The sequence below is a fragment of the Danio rerio genome, chromosome 8, assembly GCF_049306965.1.
Source record: "Danio rerio strain Tuebingen ecotype United States chromosome 8, GRCz12tu, whole genome shotgun sequence".
NCBI lineage: Eukaryota > Metazoa > Chordata > Actinopteri > Cypriniformes > Danionidae > Danio > Danio rerio.
The window spans coordinates 25,276,069-25,300,114 of NC_133183.1; the positions used below are offsets into that span (position 1 = coordinate 25,276,069).

Sequence of the window (24,046 nt, forward strand, 5' to 3'; positions counted from 1 at the left end):
CTAAAATACATAAGTGGTTAAATTTAGTGACTTTTATTTTGACGTGACTACTTTTATTTTGTTAGAAAGCGGTTTGATATAGTAGGTTGATGACTTTTATTTTGACATCTGGGGCTAGTTATCGAGCGTTTGCTGTGGTTTCAGGCTTGCTGCTGCTGCTGAAGCGGCGCTTTACGAACGACACGCCGGTGAAACGGAAGATCCCGGCAGAGCGCGGACTTTCATAATTAAATGTAAGAAGAAACATTGATTTAATAGGCTTTACACACTTTTTTTTGTTTTCACACGCCTTTTAATAGTAGTTTTGTTAATTTAAACGACGCGTTGTTTGTTTTATTGGTAGCGTAAACGTTATCGTTCAAAACTTCAGCGGATTAAAAAGCAACGGTTTTCCGTGACGCGTTAACTGTTTATATGAAGTTAAACAACACTAACAGACTAGTTTGACGCTCAAACCAGGGGTCATTCGGCATCTAACGTTAACAAAGTTCACAAAAAAGTAACTTGATTTTGTGGATACAAATATAAAACCAAACATTTTAATTGACATCAAGTAACATTCGGAAGTAAAAATTATGGTGGTGTAGGTTGAGGGTTAAAGGGTGTGAATGTATGTTTAAGGAAATGAGGCTTAACGCAATCTCTCTTCTCGTTCTCTTCTGCAACATCAGCGGAAAGAATATCTCTATCAGCTTTAAATCCTCGGTTTTGCCTCAGTCATGGCTGTGAACGTGTTCTCGACATCGGTGACAAGTGAAAACCTCAGCCGCCATGACATGCTCACATGGATAAACGAGTCTTTACAGATGAACCATGCCAAGATCGAGCAGCTGTGCACAGGTCAGTGAGCAGCTGTTTGGCCTCTTCCCTTCACACACTTTCAGCTTGAGCATCAATACATTACACACACGAGCATCAGTTCAGAGGTAATCACAAAGTCTATCTTTCATGTTATAATAGTGGGATGACATGAGTTTGTCATATGGGTTGTTAGTATATTAAAGAGATAGTTCACCAAAAAATAATCTCACATATTTACTGCCCCTCAAGTGATTCCAAACCTTTGAGTTTTTTGTTGTTGTTGTTGAACACAAATGCAGACACTTTAAAGAAAGCTGAAAATCTGTAACCATCAAATTCTATAATAGGTAATGCAAATGCCATGGAAGTTAAAGGTTACAGGCTTTCAACAATTTTTTAATTATTTTCAGTCTTAGTGAAGGGATGGACAATGATTGTAAGAATGAGAGAGGTTATTTTTGTTTTTGTTGGATGTTAAATGTGTAGTTATTTATTTATTGTTTGTTTTATTCGCTGATTCTGTTTTGTTCATGTCTTTTAAGGTGCTGCTTACTGTCACTTTATGGACATGCTGTTCCCATCGTGTCTTCCACTGAAGAAAGTCAAGTTCCAGGCCAAACTCGAGCACGAATACATCCATAACTTCAAACTCCTTCAAGCCAGTTTTAAAAAGATGGGTGTTAGTAAAGTATGTTAACCAGTTACATTTATTAACGCACACAGTTTTTGTTTTTGAAATTTTGCATTAAAAAGTTTTTCTTCACTTAAAAAATGTATATCATACACTTTTACCATGATTTACAGATAAATTAATGAAATCAGAAAAAAATCAGTGTAACAAGTAGATTATATAGCAGAAAATCTTGTCATGCATATTAAACCCAATGAATATTTTATAACGCATTAAAAGACTCTATTTAAATACTCTAACATATTAAATTACTCTATTTAAATACTCTAGTTTAACATATTAAAAGGCTCCATTTAAGGATCACAGTGGCAATAAAAATATTTATTATTTGTCCTTTTCAATCTTCAAAACACTAGGTTTTACACATTTATAGGCAAAAAGTATAAGCATTTACATTTAGACACTTGTATTTAACTATTCTATGTGTAAAATTCGACATGAACAGCAAAATAGGATTTCTTGGCATTGATTCATGTACTGCGTGTCTTGATTTTGGCTTGTTATTTTGAACTATCATCTGTCTCTTTGCAGATTATTCCTGTTGATAAGCTTGTGAAGGGCAAGTTTCAGGACAACTTTGAGTTTGTGCAGTGGTTTAAAAAGTTCTTCGATGCAAACTATGATGGGAAGGAATATGATCCGGTGGCCGCTCGACAGGGACAAGATATTCCAACCAATCAGAGTCCAGCAGCAGCAGCCACGGCTAACAAGGCAAGGAAACCTAGCTCGGGTAAGGAGGTCTCAATATAACTGCAGATTAACAAATCAGTCTTTATAGATTCAAATAACCTTTTTAAAAGTATGTTGGATTTGTCATTGTGGAAAGCTAGCTGTTCTAATGCTAACAGGTGCATGGCAGCTGCAGCTGCTATGGATTTAAGGCTAAAATATGTGGGTGTGACCCAGTCACGCACCCGTGGGCTAGTTCTACATGCTTTAGCTGCTTTTACATGTGTGAGAATAGCTGGAGCCTCACATTGCCTGTGCATGGATTTTTCTGTTTACTTCAGATACAGGCATCACACCTGCAGTCAAGCCAATGGCCCCTGTTGGTGAGATATAAGTTCTAGTGGTTTACATGACATGGTTTTAACTAAAAACAGAACACCACGTTCTGAGTGTCTGAAAACACAAATGGCTTTACGATTTCGATCTGTAGGCATATGGACGTGCTCAACATCAGCATTTCTGTAAAAAGTTGCATCGCGACCTATTGCCCTGGCATACATATTGTCGTTGATCATTTTGAGATTAGTACCATTTCCATTACAAATGTGAATTTTTTTTTTTAAATGTTAATGAAAAGCTGATGCAAATTGACAAACATTTCTAATGATCACTGTTATACATCTCTCAATTATCTCACGATAAGTCATCTTAAAAGTTAAGATGACAGATGCTGGTGAGTTTACGTATACATCTCAGCCATCATACTAGCCACTACATGGTTTTTCCTGGCTCAGAATTGGTCATTGGTGGTGGCTGATCAGCATGGTTATCCACAAAGAGAAAAGAGTAGCCTAGTACCCTTGTGATCCGCAAGTCAAATATTAACAATACATTTTAAAAAAAAAAATACAAAATAAAAACGGTTTGAAATTTGCTTATCTTATTTATTCATGAAAGAAAACAATCACTGCCAGAGCAGATAGTAAAATATTACAACTTATTTTACAAAATGGGGGATTCAGATAGATCAGCCTTTCTTTCGAGTTGTGTGCAGTAGATCCTCTTTTAGCGCTTGCTGCATCACGACCAACAGAGACCGTTTTATAACCACATTTATAGAATGTGTTAAAGAACAAGTGGCAGTTCAGGTTGCACAAATTGTAGAAAAATGCCAGCTGTTGTTATTGTGTGTAAACAAACAACATTTCATATAATTTAACGCTAGTCTGTTTTTAGTACATTGTCATGTAAACCTATCGTTATTTGATGCACATTGGTGGTATTTTCTCACAGTGTGGTGATACATTTCCAAATACTGCACTTTTCTAAAAACAAAACACTAAACAAAGAGACACAGATTGTTGGGTCTAGGGCTCTTATTGGTTTAATTTTCTATAAACATTTTTTTTATTTTTTAAAAATAAAACTATAAAACTGACCTTATCCTTAACAACAAATGAAATGTATCAGAATGTGATGGATCTCCTTATGTTGTTCAGCTCCACAGCGTTCAGCAGCAGCACCTAAATCTACAGCAAAAACATCTCCTGCGGCAACGAGAGGCACAGGCAGCGGTGATGAAGAAAAAGGCGCACTTACTCAGATGGTATGGCTTCAGCTCTTGTTGTTTTGAGCTTTGTTATTTAAATAGCTTGTTTAAAACACACTTTGTGTCCCAAATGACATTCTATGCACTTATAGACTGAACAGCGTAGTCTTTGAGTTTTCAAATGAAACTATTTAAAAGAAAAATTGTATTCAAAGACATTTAACAGTCGTTAAACTAGTGATCATCAAAGAAACGAATAGTGCCTGTTATGAGTACAACTACATTCACAATCAAGAGTCGTAATCATTCCAGTTGGGAATTTACCTTGCACAATTCAAAATTAAGTATTCCAACCTCAGCGCCAGATAGGTCCTAGTGTAGCTGCTATGTGTGCAAAACTGTGGAAAACATTCCACATTTTATCGGTTGAATAAGTAGCATTATCATCTAAGTATTTAAAGTGTACCTTTTTTAATATACTTTAGTGTAAATGCATTACTTGAAGGGCAGCTATGATAAAAATCATTGCCGCTTGGACAGAACTGTGTGTAGATATAGTGACCACAGTCATATTGGGGTGATATAAAGACAAAAAGTTTTTTTTGATTCCTGAGGTTAAAATCGTATTCAAATCCCTCCCATTTTGAGGGCCACTGCAACGTGACATAGGAGTGTTGTTTCTCTGCCCACCAAATTGATTGACAGCTGAGTATTTACGTGTCTCCAAAGTAAAGCATATAATCACATCAACAAGCCAGGACGTGTGCAAAGCAACTGCGATTAAAAAATCTCTTCAGCTCGCTGTAATCATCAATCATCATCAAATGTGATTGAGTTTTACGAGTTTAACGTTTTTAAAACAGTGCATGTTTGTAAATAATTACAGAAATGTTACTGTCTTCACTTTATCACCACAGCTGCATGTCAGTACAGTTCTTAAAGACGCTGCTTCAGTCCTGGTTTGTGGATGTTAAATCAGGTTAATTTTGTACATTAACATAACGGATAACCATACAGCAGTGGATATTAATGTAACACAGGTGCTGTGTATGTTTGGAGAAGTTGGATATTAATCTGGATATAATTACAATGGTGCATGTATGCCCTATACCACCTAGCTATATTAAAAAGCCATCTATTATAATGCACCTGTCTCAGTTTAGAAAGGAAACCCAAATCCACCCAAATTTTTATCAGTAGGAATTTATGAATATATGATGTAATCTACCAACTTATGCACCAGTGTATACAGATGGTTCAAAATCAGAGGGAAGAGTATTTGCTGCAGCAGTGATTGGTTCAGAGTGTTTCAGAAACAGTATTCCCGGACAAAGCTCGATATTCACAGCTGTAGTTTGTTCACTGTTTTTAGCTCTGGAACAAATGGAAAAAGAACAGCAACGCCAGTTTTTAATTTGCACAGATTCTATGTCCTGCTTACAAGCACTTGAATCTCTGAAAACTGATCATCCTATGATTTTTAGCATTATAGAAAAAGTGGACCTTTGAAAGACTAAAGACTTGGATATTATTTTTTGCTGGATACCTGGTCATATGGGATTTATTGGAAATGAACGTGCAGATAAAGCAGCTAAGGAAGCCCTACAGTTGGATATAACAGAATGTAATATTCCTGTGTCTGATATTAAACCTGTTTTAAATCTGTATATTAATGAGAAATGGCAAATGGAATGGCATGAATGTAGGAATAACAAATTGTATGAAGTGAATCCAGTTGTAAATGAAAGAAATAATTACCATTTTGAAAATAAACAAGATCCAGGTAGTAAATACGAGATGCAGAATCGGACACTCAACTTACCTACCCACTCAACATATTTGTGACTTGTGTAAGAATACTTTGACAAAACATATTTTAATAGTATGTGTATTTTTAAATGATGTTTTATTCTGGAAATATTTTAAGTGAAATGTTTGAAAAGGTGCCTTCTAGAGCACTTTTAGAATATTTATCTTTAATTAGACTAAAAGATTGTATATTCCTTCATGTCTGTCACTGTGCTGTATATCTGACACAGCAGAGGCGGAGACTGAAGCACACTCTGACAGGCACGTGGGAACAGTGGGCAGGGAGACTTAGCATTAAAGGCACAAGCAACAAAAACAGCCACATTGTGTTTAGAGTAGAAAATTCTAATGTTTTGAAAGCTATAATAAATATTCCAATGGGTGTTTAAGCTGTTACTTTATAGACACATTCTGGAGACACTAAAGACTTATCTTAATCTTGAAAAGGGGGTAAAACGTGCCCTTTTAAACTATTTATACAACAAAATGGTGTAAACAGGCTGCAATTGATTGATTTAATGTAGTTGAATGTATTTTATTTGAGTACATTGCTTTAAGAAGCTTCACAACATAAATTATGAAAATGCCATCATTGTTTTATATTACATGATTTAATTAGAATTTAAACTATTTGGTCAACTTGTAACGGTTGTTTTATAATTCTAGGTTTAATTCAGTATCCTTATATTGAATGTTTTACTGATTGTTGTTCTGTTCATCCGAGCAGATAAATGACTTGAAGGCCACCATTGCTGACATGGAAAAGGAAAGGGATTTCTACTTCGGCAAGTTGAGAAACATCGAGCTCATCTGTCAAGAGAAAGAGGGTGAGGGTGATCCAACACTGCAGAAGATCGTGGATATTCTGTACGCCACAGATGTAAGCCAATATCAGTATGTGTAAATAAGACTGACGTTAAACTTTCTTCATCCTGCTCAGTTCTGTTTTACTCCATCTTTCAACAGGAAGGGTTTGTAATCCCGGAAGATGAGGGTGGTGAACCAGAAGAGTTTTGACCAATCCATGGGGTGACCGTTTACATTTTTTATTATTAAAGACCCCGCTGGACACTCGAATGCACATACTGGCTTATTCCTGCTGTTCTGCTGCACTTGCCTTCAGTCCATCATTTTGGACTTTGACTTTTGAATGTCTTTTTATTCAGGGACGTTTCTATACCTTGAATTCTCAGCTTTTTTTATTGACCATCGAAACAAAACTATTTTTGTGAATGAAAAAATAAAGTACTTATCAAAGTCTGTTTCTATAAAGTAGTCCACTTAGAACTGAGTCCAACCTGCCAACAATGAAACCGACATGAGCAAGCCACTTTTATGAGTATAGGTTAGTGCATAACATTGCTGTTATTATCTAGTGTCTGATCTGCACATTTGACTGCTAGCTGACCATTTGGCAGCGACGCTCACTTCCTCTAATTAACTCTGAAGCAGGATGTGTGTCAATGGTTTGCATTTCCCTTTTATGAGCACATGAAGCAATGAGGAACCACTTGACAATAACAAGACGAAGAGCATATGTTTGAGCTGGTTGACGCCGCTTTCTACTTGTCTTTATCCACAAAGTCTTTAAGGGAATATTTTTGCAAAAACTGAAAATTTCATAATTGACCCCCAGGTCATCAGAGATTTGAGTTGTTGTTTTTTCCATAAAGGAAAGTTTTGGAGGAATATTTTTAATACATTTAATGCAAGTGAAGGCTCAGAGCAGACCATGTTTTATCATTGAAATCCATACTTAAGCAGCATACTTCCACCTTTACAATGTGCATAGGTCATGCAAGAGGCTGTGAACTGCTGTTTCATGAATGTGTTTGTAAAATTATTGTCATTTTTATTGAAAAATGACTGATCGTTTCATTGTATACTGTATGTTTTGTGGATTTCCTTAAAGCTGCCTCAATAGGGATTTTGGACCAACAAAAGTATTCTTTGATGAGCACTATTCACTTTTTTTTACTTAAAAGGATAGTTCACCCCAAAATGAAATCCTTCACTTGCTCCAAATCATTGTTTTGTATTCCGTTACACAAAAGATAATTGTTGGAAAAATCCAACCATTTACATCAATAAAACAAATGCGAAGAAAGTTGAAGGATACAGGTTTTGAACATTTTTCAAAATATACTAAACTAAGAAAAAAACTTTCATACATCTTGAATGGTCAAACGAGCCAAACGTTTTTATTTTGGCGTGAACCTTTTAAAGTTGTAGGTATCAGGCAGGTTTTGATGCTAAATCTTAAAGTAGCATGTATTATCTTACACGTATATCCACAGATCTGCTATTCATTAGTGTAAAATAATACAAAATGTTTTACTTTACAAGAGATAAACCAGTCCGCGTGTTATAATTTTGAGGCACAAGTTATTTTTCCCATGGTTTTGTTTTTCTGGGCATCTGAGAAACCGTGGGCTGGTCGTGGCAAGGCTTGATATCCAGCTTCTGGAGTCCGGGAACTTCCTCTCCCGCTTGAATCCTGCGGAAAACCTCTGGAAAAGAGAGAGACTGCGGCCCCTCTGCTTCTGCAGACTCCTGCACACCGACTGCGGCTTCATCCGGCTTTTCCATCGCTTAATTTACTTACTACCACAGCTCTGTGTTGGAGAATGAGAGGAAGTCTTTACTCACTTATCTAAGACTTAATTATTATATGTGATTCCCTGTTAATATAAATGACTTACTTATCAGGCTATCTTGAAAACTATGTGCATTTCAAATTAAACGAATAAGCACTTGTTTATTAAACGTAAGTAAATGTTATAAACATGAAAAGCTCCACACCGAAGCATGTTGTCCTAAAGTTTACAAAGTAACGTTGCATCTGTATCTAGACTTCCGTCTCCAGTCTGTTCTTCAGTGTTGGATTTTAAAATAAAAGTCCCTCAAATGCTCTGCTTTTTGCGTCCCAGCAAAACATTATAATAAGTAATAATGTGCCCTGTTAAGCTGATTTGTGTGATTGTGTTTTTTTTTCTTCATTTTATTGTATTGTGTTGATTTTATGGTGAAATACAGTATTTTTATGGGTCAACATTTATTTTTAAATAATCCTAATATATCTCCTAACTGTTAGTCAATAAGATAATTTTTTACGTATTTTTTTTAGGCAATAGACAAACATCCTATATTTAATTCCAGTTTTCATATATATATTTTTAATATATATATATATATATATATATATATATATATATATATATATATATATATATATATATATATATATATATATATATATATATGTATATATATGTATATATATATGTGTGTATATATATATATATATATATATATATATATATATATATATATATATAATATATATAATTATATATATTATAATTATAATAATAAATATATAATTATTTTCCAACCTTAATAATATAATGTGGATTCAATATAAAATATAAATTATTTAGAATATTTACATTATTCAAAATATTATGAAACATTATACAAATATCATACAAAATAACATGAAATATGCATTATCTAATACTGTTCAAATTATGTATATCTGTGATTTATGTCTGTTGCAGTGGCAGTCAAAAGCTTTCTCCTGTGATGTTCTTTATAAGTGAGAAACATATAGAGCGCTGTTTGCTACATATTTTATCGGTGAAGTACTATACAAAATTGTTTTTAAAAGTCCCATGTATATTTTCAAGGATTAAATCATTGTGAGATTATTTGCATACATTTTGAGATAGTCTGGACCTGTGAGAAGATGGACTTGGCCCTCTACACCTGCACTCTTTACCTGTGTAAGTCAATCATTGACTAGTGAGCTCAGAAAGACATGCATAGATAATAGGAAGCCACTTTCCTATAGATCTGGAGTAAGTATTGCTTATTTAAGTTCAGTTCTGTACTGCGGTTTATGCCACACCAGACTACAGATAAGTTTGTATTTACCTGTTTTGATTGAGATATTTAAAGAATCCCACTTAATGTCTTTGTGCTTCATGTTTTTCAGATTTCACTCAACAATGAGGAACCGTAACTGCACTTTAATGGGAGGTGGAATCCCTCTGTCATCTGAGTTCTTTAAAGGTAAGAAATTCAGCACACCATGATGAAAGATGCTCATAAATTAAGCATGTGTGTCTGCTGTTCTTCCAAGTTACACTATCTGAACCCCCGATAATGACAGGAATGGCAAAATATTGTAAAGTAAACTGTGTATGATTATTTGCGGTAAATAAACAACAAAGAACTTGCTCATCAGTCAACAACACACACAGAGCTGAGTTAGATGCTGCGAAAAGATTTTAAACATAAATGGGACATGAGATATTATTATAATTTTTTTTCTTTTTTTTTTCTCGCAGCAATACCTAAAATACCTGTACTAAGAACATTTTAGCCAGTCCTTCTTAAGGAGCATTTATTCCTCTGAGTAAATCCTTTTCTTATTATTTAAATGACCTTATCAAGTTAAAGAATCCTTAGAGAAATGGAGAAGTTTCACTGATGCTAAAGTTTCTCTGGAACCTTTGATGGCATATCGCTAGAACAGCTTTGAAAGTCTCAATCTTTACGTGCACCCTCTAGTCTTGGTTTAAGATGTCTTGACTTCATCACTGCAATGCACTTTGTAGCAAAGATTCTCTGTAATGGAAAAAAAAAGCTTTTTAGATTATTAAAACGTTCTTCTGAAATGGTTCTGTTTTCCTGCTGGCAGCTTCATTTATAGTTTTCTTTGATTCCTTGTAGTGATCAAGGATGATCTCTGGCTGTTCCTCCTCCCTGCTGTGTTTGCTGTGCTTCTGCTTGCTCTCTTTCTGGAGGAGATTGGCTTCTTTCTGCGTCATGTTCCCTCTCATCGACGTAAACGCCTCAGTTTGTGGATCCTGGGAGTTTATCCAGTAATGCATGACATGCTCAGTCAGTTCATTTCAAACCTTAGTTAACCTTTGCTGACGTTTCATTTTCTCGACAGGTTTTCGGAATGACGTCCATCATATCGCTATATGTTCCACGCTCATCATCTCTGTGCAATTTCATTGCATCTCTGTGAGTAACTTTCAACTTCCTGTGCTGGAGTAGTAATGCACAATATGGCCCAAATGGCCAGTCACATAAGTAATGGAAGTTGTGCATTTCTTGCCAGATATCACTCCATTACACTCCTGAAGTTTATGGGTCTTATCAAAAACTTCTTTGGTGGAAATACCCGCATGCTGGAGGCATTAGCAGGGGAGCAGGTGTCTCCAAACCCCTTCCCCTGCTGCTGCTGCTGCTGTCTTCCTCTGTTCGACATCAACAAGTACTTCATCACACATTCAAGTACAATAACTAGGTTGTCTTATCATAATGGAGAGATCTAAACCTACTTCTTTCATCAGGACTAGTGTGAGCTGGATGATGGCGGCTGTTCTTCAGCTCTCTGTGGTCAGAACAATCCTGTTCTTCCTCACTCTCGTCCTGTGGACTGATGAGCAATACGACTATGGGGATGTGAGTACAACACTATTTCTCTGAGCATACAAATGTTTTAATGAGGCCTACAGAGGAAAAAAAAAATCTTTCATTCGGCTAAATTAATTCAGCTGATATATTCAAGGTCCCATACATTATGTGCTTAGTTAAAAGGCATTTTCAGTTATAATTTGTCTACACTACATTTAGGTTTGAGGTCAGGTTTTTCTCCTATGTTTACTATAAAGCAGGGGTGCCCAAACTTTTTTCTTATGAAGGGCCAAAAACCAAACATAAATGAGGCTGGTGGTGGACTGAAGGTTAATATAGGTGCCGTGGGTGATTTCCTAATTTATTTACTATTATTTAAAAATGACTAGAAAACATTGCTTTATATTAACCAATACATATTTTTACATTACATAATAAAACTTTTACAGTAAAAACAAAAACAATCTAATTTATAACAGAATCACACTGCCTTTGCAGACAGTGCCTCGCTGATGTCTTCTGCATAGTTCTCTATCCGTCGAGTGACAGTATTCACATTTAAAAAAATCTGATTCATTCATTCATTTTCCTTCAGCTTAGTATCTATTTTAGTGGTCGCCCACAGCGGAATGATTTGCCAACTATTCCAACATATGTTTTACCCTTTCAGCCGCAACCCAGTACTGGGAAAAAATCGAGATGGGCTCTGGATGCAGAACTGGTGCAGTGCAATCTAAGCTGCATCCAATGCTTTTTAATGCGTTCATCTAACCCCACCCCTAAGCCTACCCCTCACAGTGACGTCACTCACTCCATTGAGTGCATTGTGTCTGTGATTGCATCGCTGAGTGATTCAATCTCAGCTTGTGTCATTAAGGCTTTATCCAGATACTACTGAAAAAATCCTTTACAACATTAAAAGATTTAATTTGTTTACTCTTTTGTAACTCAGCAATAAAACAAACTAACTAAAAACATTACATCAAATTAGAAACGGCGATCTGTGTTAAAGGCATTTACCCCAGCCCTCTCCATCATTCTTACTCTCTTAACAGATGAGATGGTGGGCCAAATCAAATCAAGATTACAATGGACCAACTTTGGCCCACGGGCCCTATTTGGGCATCTCTGCCTTAAAGGCTTCATGCATTTGATAAAACATATTCTGAAATGATATTACAAAAAAAACTAAAAACATTATCTTAAAATTTTTAAAAAGGTATGTTTTTCATGAGTCCCTGTATTTCCAATATGCTGATTTGGCTCTCAAGAAACATAGCTTATTAGGGTTAGTTGTTAGAATCGGCACTGTACTTTAGAAATTTGGTTTGCATTGGCTTATGTATTTATTACGAAACTGTGTCACTAATCTGCATGTCTTTCACAGGTGAATTCTGTGAATCTCAACATGTATGTCAATGCCATCATTGCCATATCCACTTTTCTGTCCTTTTATGGCTACTTGCTGTTTTATAAAGCTACAAAAAGGGCACTGCCTGGACATGGTCTTCGAGCCAAGTTTATTTGCATCATTGTTGTCCTGGTCCTTTGTGGACTTCAGAGTGGAGTTCTGGAGACCATGGGTGCGCTGAATGTCATCCCCTGCACTCCTCCCTTCTCTGACCTGTTTCGTTCTCAGTGTAAGAATCGCAAAATATTTGATTTCCTCAAGCATTTAGAGCTGAATGTTTTTTTTTATATGTGATTTTGTCTATTTTCCCCTTTCTCTAAGTAATCTACCACTACTCGATAATTGTGGAGATGTTCTGCATCAGCCTCTTTGCACATTATACATTTCGTAAAGTTGAACCATGTCAAGATGTGGCTGAAGAAATGGAAGTGGATGTTCTGAGAGTCTTCAATGAGAAATCAATTCAGACAGAAGAGGAGCTGCCAATTGCTGTGCAACTGTCCTCTCAAGAGGACGACGCATTCCATTCCAACCTGGGGTACAACAGCGACAGTGAAGACAGCAGCCTCTGTAAAATTGAACACGCACCACTGGACCGCTTTACTTTTCCCTCACAGCACAGAATGCAAACTGCAGCAAACACAGAGAAAGTACATACTCCACCACCAGAGGACTCCATGAGAGTGAAGATGCCGACCATTACTGTCAGTGCTCAAATTAACCATGTGGACAATGGCGATGTTACTGTTGTATAGAGGAAAAAGTGAATAAATAAATAAATAAATAAATAAATAAATATATATATATATATATATATATATATATATATATATATATATATATATATATATATATATATATATATATATATATATATATATATATATATATTGTTTTATAGTCCTGTATTTAATTTAAGTGTTGTATTATTATTTGAAACTAATACATTAGAAGGTGTGCACAAATGTTATTCAATTAATCTCACCATCACTACAAGAATAATTCTATAAGTGTTAGACCTATAATAGCTGTTAGCTCTTGTAGTTTGTTATTATTTGTACATTTAAATAATAAAAAAATGTAGATACAATATATAATGAGCTATTTGTCACTTTCCACACTGAATAAAATATAAAATAAAATAATAAAATGAAATAAATAAATAAAATACTGACAGCAATTCATCGACTTTCCCCCCACCTCATGTACGCTATCAGAGGGACTGACCAATGAGCGTTAGATATTGTTCTCCTGGCTACAGCTCAACCAATCATTAACGCGAATACCTTAACGCGGGCTTCCCTTCATTGAGAATCATAAACAATCCATCTAGCTTGAAGTGACGAAGCGAACATGGCGCGAGATCTAAAAGGTAAGATGTCTGTGCTTTCTTTAAGTTTTTACTAACTGTCCCTTTATACACGTCCCAAATAATTTGCCGCAAATAAACGGGCTGTTTTAAATAAATTGCATTGTTAATAGCATTACTAGTGTGCAGAAAGTGCTCATTACACATGAAACTTAAACGACATCATCGAGCCATGTTTATGTTCTTTAAGATTGCAGGGTGCCCTGTAAGCTTTTGTTGGAGGACCTTCAGGCTTTGTGCCGAAGAAAAAAACTAGTTTGCAAGCAGCTGAGTGTGACAAAGAACAACTTTAATGACTATGAAGTGGAGTATCTGTGTAACTACAAAAAACACAAGGTCAGATTATTATGCTTTTAAAGTATATCATGAACGGCTGTGGTGAGGTCAGAAATGTTAAAATAAGATGGACCTGCAGGGCATCTTAATCTAAAATGCAAAATTTTACATAATTTCTATGATGAGGTAAAACTTTTCACAGATAAAAATGGCATTAATATGTTTTAGTTTATCGTATTTTTGTTAGCATTGTCTCTACTAGCAAAGCTTTTGGGGATCTGGGATCCAATCGCATTGTTTTCTTGAACATATTCAACTGAATCTGAATCTCAGGTAAGGTTGTTTGGTAGATTTATTAAATAGAGACTAATTCGGGACAGATTTACTGCAAGAGAGCGCTTCTGTTGGATTGAGCTCTGGGCTGGGCGATTTGGCCCTAAAATAAAAATCTTGATTAACGTTAATTATTAATTTTTTTTGCCCTAATAAATCACTGACAAGTTTTGTACAGTAAATAGGCTCACATATTACAAGCGAGAGATTTTTGACTAAAGCATAATTGTTTTCAAATAATTGAAAGAAACACATTATCAACTATCTGTAATTATTTATTAAACATCAACATTGAACAGCTGAAATTAAAACACATATTGCCAAAAACAGTCACTTTTTTCTTATAAAAAGTGAAAATAAATGATTTGCACTTTCGCAAACAAAATATTTTATATTATTTTCATATTAAAAGTAGATAATAAGCAGTATCTCTTCCAAAAAAAATAAGTCTTGTATATCCTGTAAGTAATATTTTGAACAGTGCTCTTCTTAAATCTTTTGTAAACAAATAATTTAATGCAAATAATAATGTGATTACTATTGAAAATATGCCGTTTCAAGGCATCTCTGCAGCAGCTTCCAATCATTGTCAATATAGTGCATATGTGCAACGTGTAGTTACAATTTTTGAGAGGTGCGCAGGTATACGAAAGGCTGCGAACCATACACATGTGCTCAATGCAGAAGTATAAATCAGCCATAACAGAGTAAGGTCTCATGACTCCACATGCGATAAGGAAAGTAATTAAAAAAAATTGACCTGTAAAAATTAGATTGATTATAGGTTCTGAAAGTGGATTACGATTACTTTGAGTAATTTTCCCAGCCCTAGATTGAGCTCCATTGAGCTCCTAATCGACAGCTTTGGCAATTACCATTTTCCCTAAAATAGAAGCTCGGATATAGTAGATCTGGGCTCATCTCTTAGAATCTAACCATTTTGACTTAATCTACACAGACTTAATATAAAGAAATGTTCTTCCTTTCTTCAATACATTTTTGTCTCATTTAATTGGGTGGACTAGCTATCAATCTGATGGGGTCAGTGCCACCCTGGCCCTTTTGTAGCCTTGCTACTGGCCTCAGCTGTTTCTACTTATCCATATTTCATATCCCCAATTTATAAGATTTACCTCACAGTAACCTTTAGAAATATGCCTGTTCAGGGTCGAGAGTTCTTCCTGGTGAAGTGGAAAGGCTACGAGGAGTCAGAAAACACCTGGGAGCCTCTTAAAAACCTTAAATGCCCAATACTGTTACACCAGTTCCGAAAAGACATGAAGGCAGCTCTGCTTCAGGCCAACGAACCACTTGATTCTGCATCTTTGAGTGGCCCTATCATCTCCTTCCTTCGCCAAAAGGCCACACAGCGCATTAGGCTTAAAAAATGGGAAGACCTCATGAACCAGACCTGCTGGCACAAGGGCCGAATATTTGTCTCAAATGAGGTAGACATGGATGGACCTCCCAAAAACTTCACCTACATTAATGAGAATAAGTTAGGGAAAGGAGTAGATATGAATGCAGTAATAGTGGGCTGTGAGTGTGAAGACTGCGTCTCTCAGCCAGTTGATGGCTGCTGTCCAGGGCTGCTGAAGTTTCGGAGGGCATATAATGAGAGCAGGCGGGTGAAAGTGATGCCTGGTGTACCCATTTATGAGTGTAACTCCAAGTGCCGCTGTGGACCAGACTGTGCCAACAGGGTTGTGCAGAGAGGTATTCAGTATGACCTGTGCATTTTCAAAACAGACAATGGCAGAGGCTGGGGCGTGCGGACACTGCAGAGGATTAATAAAAACAGCTTTGTTATGGAGTATCTTGGAGAGGTAAGATGTTGAAGTCACCATTTATTTTTTCACTTAATATTGAGTGTTAAAGAGTGTTTAAACATCAATACATCTTTTTGAGCAAATCTTGATTCTATTAAAATTCATGTTATCTTAAAGTTATATTCCTTCTCTGACAACATCTCAGCCCAAGACCAAATGGCACCCACAACCCTTGAGGTCTTCCCCTTGAGTCCATATCTTCAAGTCAAAATGCACTTTGACTGTTAGTAGATGTCTGCTGTGTGCTCATCAAGGGTGGATTGAGGCTGTAAAGGAGACACTTTTGAGTACTCTTCACAAAGCTAAAATAATAAATAAGACCCTATACTATACACGCTGTCTGCTGGGTCTTAAAAAGTCTTTAATGCCAAAAATGAAATTTTAGGCCTTAAAAAGTCTTAAATTCACTGAAGTATTGTGTTGTAGGTCTTAAATCATTTTAAACCAGTCTTAATTTTGTTTTGGCAAAGTAAAGCTACTTAATCGAGCCGACATCCATCCAATAACCAACAGTACATCAACAAATTTTTTTTTTATATATATATATTTAATTTGTTTATATTACAAACAAACACAATTCACAACAGCTGTTGAACATTTTTACAGCAAATTGCCGAATTAAATTGTTTTTATTTTTTATAAAAAAATATTGAATATAAACTGAAAATAAACTAAATACCCAGCCATTATTAAACTTCCTTAGTCTTTAACCCTGTGTAAGTCTAACATTTCATTCTTAATAGTCTTTAAAGGGTCTTAAAAAGTCTTGAATTTGACTTGATGAAACTTGCAGAAACCCTGTATACAGTATTATGGGTTTAATAGAGATAAGCCCACAGTGGCCATAGTAAGGCCACAAGTGTGTATGTGAAGTGTGCCATTTGAGATTGTTTCCTCTTCTTTTATTTGATGATTTGATTGCTGGATTGAAGGCAGGTTCCTCTCATGAAATTAACCAATAGCAAAAGACAGTTCCTAATGAACAAAGTGAAGCTCCACTCTGTTTTTTTAATAGAAATGTCAAGATGCACATAGATTTTGAAAATCTGGATAAGAGCAATTACATGCAAATGTCAACCTTGCCATGAAAAAAAAAACATAAAAAAAAAAAAGCAAAAATCCCATTCTAAGTTTTTATTTTTTTGTGTAGGGTTTGTTTTACAGGATTGTAAAAATACTCAAAAATGTCTCTGTCAATGTTCTCAAACAATTATATTTGATTTACCAAAGTCACACAAGTGCCAATTTCACATCCGTCACATCCATAACCAAGCTTTTTCCCTCATAAATGCAAAATGTTAAATAAAATTAAATCAATCACTTTTTTTGTTCTATAGACAACTCTTATCCTTTTGATAAGCATTATTTCTTTTGGGTTGTACAGTTTAATTCACAGAATTTCTACAAAGTATGGTGTAGACTGTAAACTTGCATACTTTTTTCTTCACATCAAAACCGCATGTTTATTTTCCTCATGTAAAGTATAAAAAAATGTTAACAGATTGATTTTTTTATTTTTTTTTTATCGAATAACTCTGTGGTTAGTTGTTTTGGAAAATATCAGATAAATAACAGATGTTTCAATGTAATGTTAACATACGCTCTTTGTGATTTTATGTTTTTAGTTTTCACTGTAAATGTCACATCCATAAAGCTGGAATTGCTCATAAAATACTTATGGACATATTCACATCTGCTTCCATTCATGTGGTTTTGTTTTAACAGATGTTTTGATGATTAAAAAATTAGCACAATGGGATGGCATTAATGGACAGACCAACAATCTGAACACATCTGAAATGTTGTTTTGGTCATTCTAAAATCCCTTTTTCAAAGTTCATCATCAAATGGGTTCAGTATTATTACCTATCAGAAATGTGCTGCGCTCCCAAAGAGTGGTCTCATGTTTCCGAAAGCTTCCTTGATATTTGGTCTCCGTTTATGAGGAATGGACAATTTTGTTCTTTTTGATTCATTGTATTCGAATGCTTTATTTTCAAATGTTCTATGCGATATTGCTGTTTTTCACTTATTTAATTCACGTTTCTGGATGGAAGCAACCATTGAAGTTGCAGATTCACTTACATAAACATCACAATAGGGAATATAAAAGGATTTTTCATTTCACACTAATTTTACGGGGAAGTTCACCCTAAAAAAGTCATTCTAAACTTTTAAATGCAAGTAAATTGTTCATTTTAATTTCTCCAATAACCTTTGTGCAGATAAAATGTGATATTATGTGTGAAATAATGTTCCATTGGGTTTGTAGTGTCAATTCATCCCAAAATGAAAATGTATTAATTATTTACTCTCCCTCAAATGGTTTCAAACCTTTGTAATGTTCTTTGTTCTCTTGAACACTTAAAGAAAATATTTTGATTGATTGATAATCTGTATCAATTAACTTTCATAGTAGGAAAACCAATAACGTCAGTGGTTGCAGGATTCCAGCTGTCTTCCATATTTCTTCTTTTGTGTTCAACAGAATAAAGATGTCAGACAGGTTTGGACCAAGTGAGGGGTGAGTAAATGATGACAGTTTTCAGTTTTGGGTGAACTATCCCTTTAAGAATCTCACCAGAAGTAGTGGGTCATTATTTAGCCTGTGCTTTTATGAGTGCGTTTGCAGTTTTAGAAGTCAAGATGCAGACCTGTGTTTTCCTCTGTCAGTGTTGATTACTGACCTGCTGTCAGCTGTGTGTTCCATCAGATCATCACCACAGATGAAGCTGAGCAGAGAGGAGTGCTGTACGATAAGCAGGGCGTCACGTACCTGTTTGATCTGGACTATGTGGATGATGTCTACACCATTGATGCGGCTCATTACGGAAACATCTCTCACTTTGTCAACCACAGCGTGAGCACCAACTAGATGTACACTAGTCATTTAGGACAGATTCTTGAGAAATAATATTTATTTGTGGAAGGTATGTTGCATTAATATGCGTTTTCCTGATGTTCCTTAAATTCCGGTATTATAGTAAACTAGGGATGCTCCAATCGATCGGCCAGAGATCGATATTGGCTGGTAATCACATATTATGACTCAATCAGTACTCTTTAATCTGGCCGATCACATGAACCAATCACAGCCCTTCGTTTATACAATTTACAAGCAGAGGAAGATGCACTTTAACTTCTGTATTAAATATGCGCTCTAAATGTTTCCAAATTGCATTTTTAGTCACTTCTCTTACCAAGTTTTTTAACCTGTTTTATTTAATACTTTCTGTAAAACTGCTTCGGATCATGCCTTGTCCACGCTAAATGTTTATAAGAGAAGTGCTTATGGGATTCTATGCAACATCCTTCATTTATTCTCTTAGGAAAGAAGATATTTCCACTTAAGTATCACACTTGGATCAAAAATGTGCTTTATGCAATGTTAAAGTTATATAAAGCTTGAAGGATCAGAATCAGTACTCTGTATCAGCTGATCATCTTGTGGAGGAATCGGTACTCTATATGGGCTCCAAAAATCCTGATCGGAGCATTCCTGTAGTACACTTTTCAATTCTAAATAATTTTTAGGATATTAAGAAAAAATGCAGTAAAAAAATGCAAGTTAAAATTCAAAAAAAAAAAAAAAAATTCAAAAAAAAAATATATATATATATATATGTATATGTATGTGTGTGTGTGTGTGTATATATATAGTCTAATTGGTGGCCTATAAGCAAGGCTATACATAATCTACAGAACTTTTTAGCTTTTTCTCTGCAAAATTTATGCAGAACTATTAAAAAAAAGACATTAAATATATATAAAAATGACTTTTGAAGGTTTACAATCTAAATCTAACTAGAACTACTTGTTTGGAAAAAAAAACATAATAAATCAACTATAAGACAAATAATATAACTTTACAAATTGCATTGTACTTAAAGTATCCAAATATTTTATATCAGTGGTTACCAACCTTTTTCTTTGGGGCCCCCCCCCATGAACATATACAAACATTGGAGCCCCCCCACCATATAAATACACACGCACGCACACACATATGTACTGTGTGTGTGTGTGTATATATATATATATATATATATATATATATATATATATATATATATATATATGTGTGTGTGTGTGTGTGTGTGTGTGTGTGTGTGTGTGTGTGTGTGTGTGTGTGTTTGTGTAATATTAATATATAGTAATATGTATAGAAAATATTAATTAATCAGTTTTAACTTGTCTTGGCCTTCAATAAAACCAAAATTTAGGTAGGCTTTGTCATACTGTCTAATCTTTTTCTTCGCCTCTGAAGAATCACTGCATTTACGTTTGTCTGCCATTTTTGTTTTGATTTTGCCTTTACGACACGTTGACAAGCAGATTGCGCGAGTGAGCAAAATTTAAATAATTATTTAAAGTTATTTATTTTAATTATTTTCACTATTATGTTGGAATTTTAAGCATGCGTTTAGATTTTTATTTATAATAGTAGGGCTGCTCGATTTTGGGAAAAATCATAATCACGATTATTTTGGTCATAATTGTAATCACGATTATTCAAAACCATTGCCAGTTAAAGTCAAAATTATTAGCGCTCCTAAGATTTTTTTTTTAATAAATAATTTAAAAATATTTCCCAAATTATGTTTAACAGAGCAAGGAATTTTAACAGCATTTCCTATAATATTTTTTCTTCTATTTGTTTTATTTTAGCTAGAATAAAGAAAGGTTTAAATATTTTGAAACCAATTTAAGCTCAATATTATTAGCCCCCTTAAGCAATATATATTTTTGATTGTCTGCAGAATAAACTACCGTTATAATGACTTGCCTTATTACTCTAATTAACCCTTTGAACTGCACTTTAATCTGAATGCTTGTATTTTGAAAAATATCTAGTAAAATATTATGTGCTGTCATTATAGCAAAGACAAAAAGAAGTCAGTGATTAGAAATGAGATATCAAAACTATTATGTTTAGAAATAAGTTAATAAAATATTCTTTCCATGAAACAGAAATTGGACAGGAAAAGGTTTGCTAATATTCAAGAGGGCTAATAATTCTGACTTCAAGTGTATACATACAGTTATTTAGAGGGTTTTCTCGTTATGTTTGTTTAATAATGATAAAAACAGGCGGCAGCGGGAATATTTCGCGCTGTCTCTTTAATGGTTTCTCTTTCACGTCTTTTGATCCTCAACTCGTTTGTTTATTACACAAATGAGGGTTAATGTACATAATCACTAAACACCGCGTTTTGACACCTATTTGACCATTAAAGTGCTTACGTTAAGATGACTAGATGTCTGCGCTACTCTGCTCGTCTCAAGTGTGTGAATGAGAGTGAATGCTGACCGGCCGCATATGCTTCTGACTGCATGATCGTGCTGCACACACACACATAAGCTTTTTCGCGCTTTTAAGAGCCATTTAAGAGCGTGTACAACTGGAACGTGGCAAAATATGATGCAATAATCATTTATCTCGATTAATGCTTTTTTATAATCGTTTGAAACCGAAATCTAAATCGGATATTCGATTAATTGCAAAGCCCTTTATAATAGTGGAGCATTTTTATGCCTTTTTCTACCTCAATACTTATCCTCTTCCGCGCCCCCCCTGTGAACTCTGGCGCCCCCCTTAGGGGGGCGCGGACCCCAGGTTGGGAACCACTGTTTTATATAATTAAAGAATAATTCTGCAATTAATATAAAAACTGAATAAATGTACATTTACACAGCCCCTTTGGATAAAAGCACCTGCTAAATGTAAATGAATAGATCTGAATGATGGGTTAATAAATGTGTGGAAATCTCCCTACCAATAAGACATATTTATTGTATATTGTTACATTACGATTCATAAACATTCACCCTAAAATATCAACTCTTTTTAGCTTTGATGATATTAAGAACTGTTTGTGTGACTGAGTATGTTTACATACTACAAAAATCAGATTAGGACAATACTCTGAATAAGCATGTAAACAAGGATTTTTGATTAATTTAATCTGGTTAAGGTCATAATCAAATTAAACAGAAATCGGATTAAGACGTAGAGTATGCTGATTTTAGTCGCATTATTGAAGTGTGGTATAGACATGTAAAAATTGCAGTCAAACTACTATTACCGTCCTGTAGGATTGAAGCCATATTTTGCGACAGGATATCCTGCCGTGTCGAGTTCCATTTATAACTATACTGTTCCAGTAGTTCATACTCGCATCCAGTATCTTGTTTGTTAAGGGGAGCATGCATAAAATGCTCCTGAATGAAAGTGAATATGCCTAACAGCAATTATAGTCGACTATTAACACCGGAAATTACTTAAAACTCTGGAAAAGATGTGGATAACGTGGAGACGCAGTGACTTTAAAATGGAATCATGAAAGGAACATTCAAAAAGCAACTCATGCTAACTCACCTTAATCATATTAATGTCTTATTTAGATTTAGGCAAATAATTGGATTACTGATTTCCATGTAAACATAGACTATAGTACTACTAGTGCTGAATATTCAGATTTGCCATCTCAGGATTACATTCAAAATGCATTATATAGAATTGTATCAGAAAAGCTTCATAGTACATGACATCATTCTTTTAAAATTGTTGTTCCAGTGTGATCCAAACTTGCAGGTGTACAATGTTTTTATTGACAACTTGGATGAGAGGCTTCCAAGAATTGCTTTATTTGCAAAACGAGGGATCAAAGCAGGAGAAGAGCTCACTTTTGATTACAAGATGACCGGTATGATTTTTTTTTTATGTGTCTTTTGGTACTATTCATACAACTATAATAAATGAACAATAACTGATATCCTATTGTTTGTAGTAAAAGGCCTACTGAGTAATTCTCATTTCTTGCTGCAGTTGATCCAGTAGATGCAGAGAGTACAAAAATGGATTTAGACTTCAGTCGAGCTGGGATTGAAGGATCACCCATCAAGCGGGTCCATATGGAGTGCAAATGTGGTGTGAGGAACTGCCGGAAATATCTCTTTTAATTCAGCTTGCACAGAAGAGTTTTGTGTTTGGATAGATTTCCATGTTCATTTAAACTTTTATTTGTATATACACACTTTTAGTAGTTTTTAACTTCATGTTGTTATTATTAATTCAGTTATTATAAGTTGATCTGTTTTCAGGACTGTTTTAATAAAGTAATGTTCACCCCACAATCACTGCTTTTATGTTCATTTATTAAGTTCATGAAAAATTTGTGTTGTATAAAAATATTTTTGTCAGTTGTTGCTGCAGTGGCTAAAAGTGAAGTACGGAGGAGTTATTTAAATTATAAGAAATGTCTTATAATGAGATGATAAAGTAAGTATAATATTTATTCATATTAATTGTTAAATGTAATGACTTGAGCTAGTAGCCAGGGTTGGTTTGGATGGTTCGAAAGACCCACCCCTCACTGACAGGTCCAGAATTTGTCCCATACATGAGCTCATTTGTCCTACTTTGAATGCTCTGCCATCATAAACTGAAAATCGAAAAAGGCTTTAAGACCAAACGGAATCCTCTGTGACTTCAGTTAATAAGTTTTGGTCAATGCAAACAAATATATATATCAACAACATCCAGCATCCAGCTATGCAAGAAAACATACAATCTGACATATTTGAAGTCTTCTTTCGCTGCTGACCTGCTGTATTGTTGTTAAATAATGAAAACATTTTACAAGTAACTTTTTACAAGTAACGTAATCTTGGACTTCTTTCTTGAAACAAAAAATGACCAATAAAATGGTTAGAAGCACCAAAAGTGGCCATTATTAAAATTTATTTGAATATTAACTAGGCTATTGTTGTTATCCATGAATATTATGATTATGATGTTTTTTTATTGTTTAAATGGGCAAATTCTGACTGAGGACAGTTAAATGCGCTGGTTAGTTTGTTACTTGCCAGAGGA

At 34.8% G+C, this 24,046-nt stretch overlaps 3 protein-coding genes and 1 long non-coding RNA gene across 10 annotated transcripts; 3 read left to right on the plus strand and 1 right to left on the minus strand.

Moving 5' to 3' along the window:
• Positions 1–100: 100 nt before the first annotated feature.
• mapre1a (microtubule-associated protein, RP/EB family, member 1a) lies at positions 101–6,791 on the plus strand. 4 transcript variants are annotated; one of them, NM_199864.2, is made up of 8 exons: positions 101–233; positions 672–840; positions 1,344–1,489; positions 2,024–2,222; positions 2,503–2,544; positions 3,661–3,767; positions 6,247–6,399; positions 6,486–6,787. In NM_199864.2, exons 2-8 carry the CDS (start codon positions 720–722, stop codon positions 6,534–6,536), a joined length of 819 nt encoding a protein of 272 aa, NP_956158.2. In that variant the 5' UTR covers positions 101–233; positions 672–719; the 3' UTR covers positions 6,537–6,787. The 4 variants fall into 4 exon arrangements, with proteins under 4 accessions (NP_956158.2, NP_001268962.1, XP_068078973.1 ...); XM_068222872.2 differs by having other exon boundaries at positions 166–499; positions 6,486–6,791; NM_001282033.1 differs by lacking the exon at positions 2,503–2,544.
• Positions 6,792–7,534: 743 nt separating this feature from the next.
• Positions 7,535–8,388, minus strand: si:dkey-16n15.3. Its single transcript, NR_104072.1, has 2 exons — positions 8,222–8,388; positions 7,535–8,134 (listed from the first exon to the last, which is right to left on the minus strand). It is a non-coding gene; the product is annotated as a si:dkey-16n15.3 (long non-coding RNA).
• A 935-nt stretch (positions 8,389–9,323) lies between these two features.
• Positions 9,324–13,126, plus strand: si:dkey-16n15.6. Its single transcript, XM_017357608.2, has 8 exons — positions 9,324–9,379; positions 9,517–9,593; positions 10,257–10,408; positions 10,483–10,556; positions 10,654–10,809; positions 10,889–11,000; positions 12,340–12,592; positions 12,685–13,126. Exons 2-8 carry the CDS (start codon positions 9,530–9,532, stop codon positions 13,116–13,118), a joined length of 1,245 nt encoding a protein of 414 aa, XP_017213097.1. The 5' UTR covers positions 9,324–9,379; positions 9,517–9,529; the 3' UTR covers positions 13,119–13,126.
• A 581-nt stretch (positions 13,127–13,707) lies between these two features.
• suv39h1a (SUV39H1 histone lysine methyltransferase a) lies at positions 13,708–23,307 on the plus strand. Of its 4 annotated transcripts, XR_012383677.1 has the most exons (7): positions 13,708–13,735; positions 13,923–14,068; positions 15,508–16,167; positions 18,659–18,694; positions 18,884–19,030; positions 22,748–22,877; positions 23,000–23,307. XR_012383677.1 is itself a non-coding variant. In NM_001003592.1 (6 exon segments), coding segments are annotated over 6 exon segments (1,236 nt in total). In that variant the 5' UTR covers positions 13,708–13,716; the 3' UTR covers positions 23,134–23,295.
• The last annotated feature ends 739 nt before the right edge of the window (positions 23,308–24,046 follow it).

Excerpts from the sequence above, each read along its gene's own strand:
- mapre1a (NM_199864.2), top strand. The coding sequence starts at position 720 with ATGGCTGTGAACGTGTTCTCGACATCGGTGACAAGTGAAAACCTCAGC. Across the intron at positions 1,490-2,023 it reads AAAAGATGGGTGTTAGTAAA|ATTATTCCTGTTGATAAGCT; the intron begins GTATGTTAACCA and ends GTCTCTTTGCAG. Across the intron at positions 2,545-3,660 it reads CAAGCCAATGGCCCCTGTTG|CTCCACAGCGTTCAGCAGCA; the intron begins GTGAGATATAAG and ends TATGTTGTTCAG.
- si:dkey-16n15.6 (XM_017357608.2), top strand. The coding sequence starts at position 9,530 with ATGAGGAACCGTAACTGCACTTTAATGGGAGGTGGAATCCCTCTGTCA. Across the intron at positions 10,409-10,482 it reads GGATCCTGGGAGTTTATCCA|GTTTTCGGAATGACGTCCAT; the intron begins GTAATGCATGAC and ends TTTTCTCGACAG. Across the intron at positions 10,557-10,653 it reads TGCAATTTCATTGCATCTCT|ATATCACTCCATTACACTCC; the intron begins GTGAGTAACTTT and ends ATTTCTTGCCAG.
- suv39h1a (XM_073909333.1), top strand. The coding sequence starts at position 15,619 with ATGAAGGCAGCTCTGCTTCAGGCCAACGAACCACTTGATTCTGCATCT. Across the intron at positions 16,168-18,883 it reads TTATGGAGTATCTTGGAGAG|ATCATCACCACAGATGAAGC; the intron begins GTAAGATGTTGA and ends GTGTTCCATCAG. Across the intron at positions 19,031-22,747 it reads CTCACTTTGTCAACCACAGC|TGTGATCCAAACTTGCAGGT; the intron begins GTGAGCACCAAC and ends TTGTTGTTCCAG.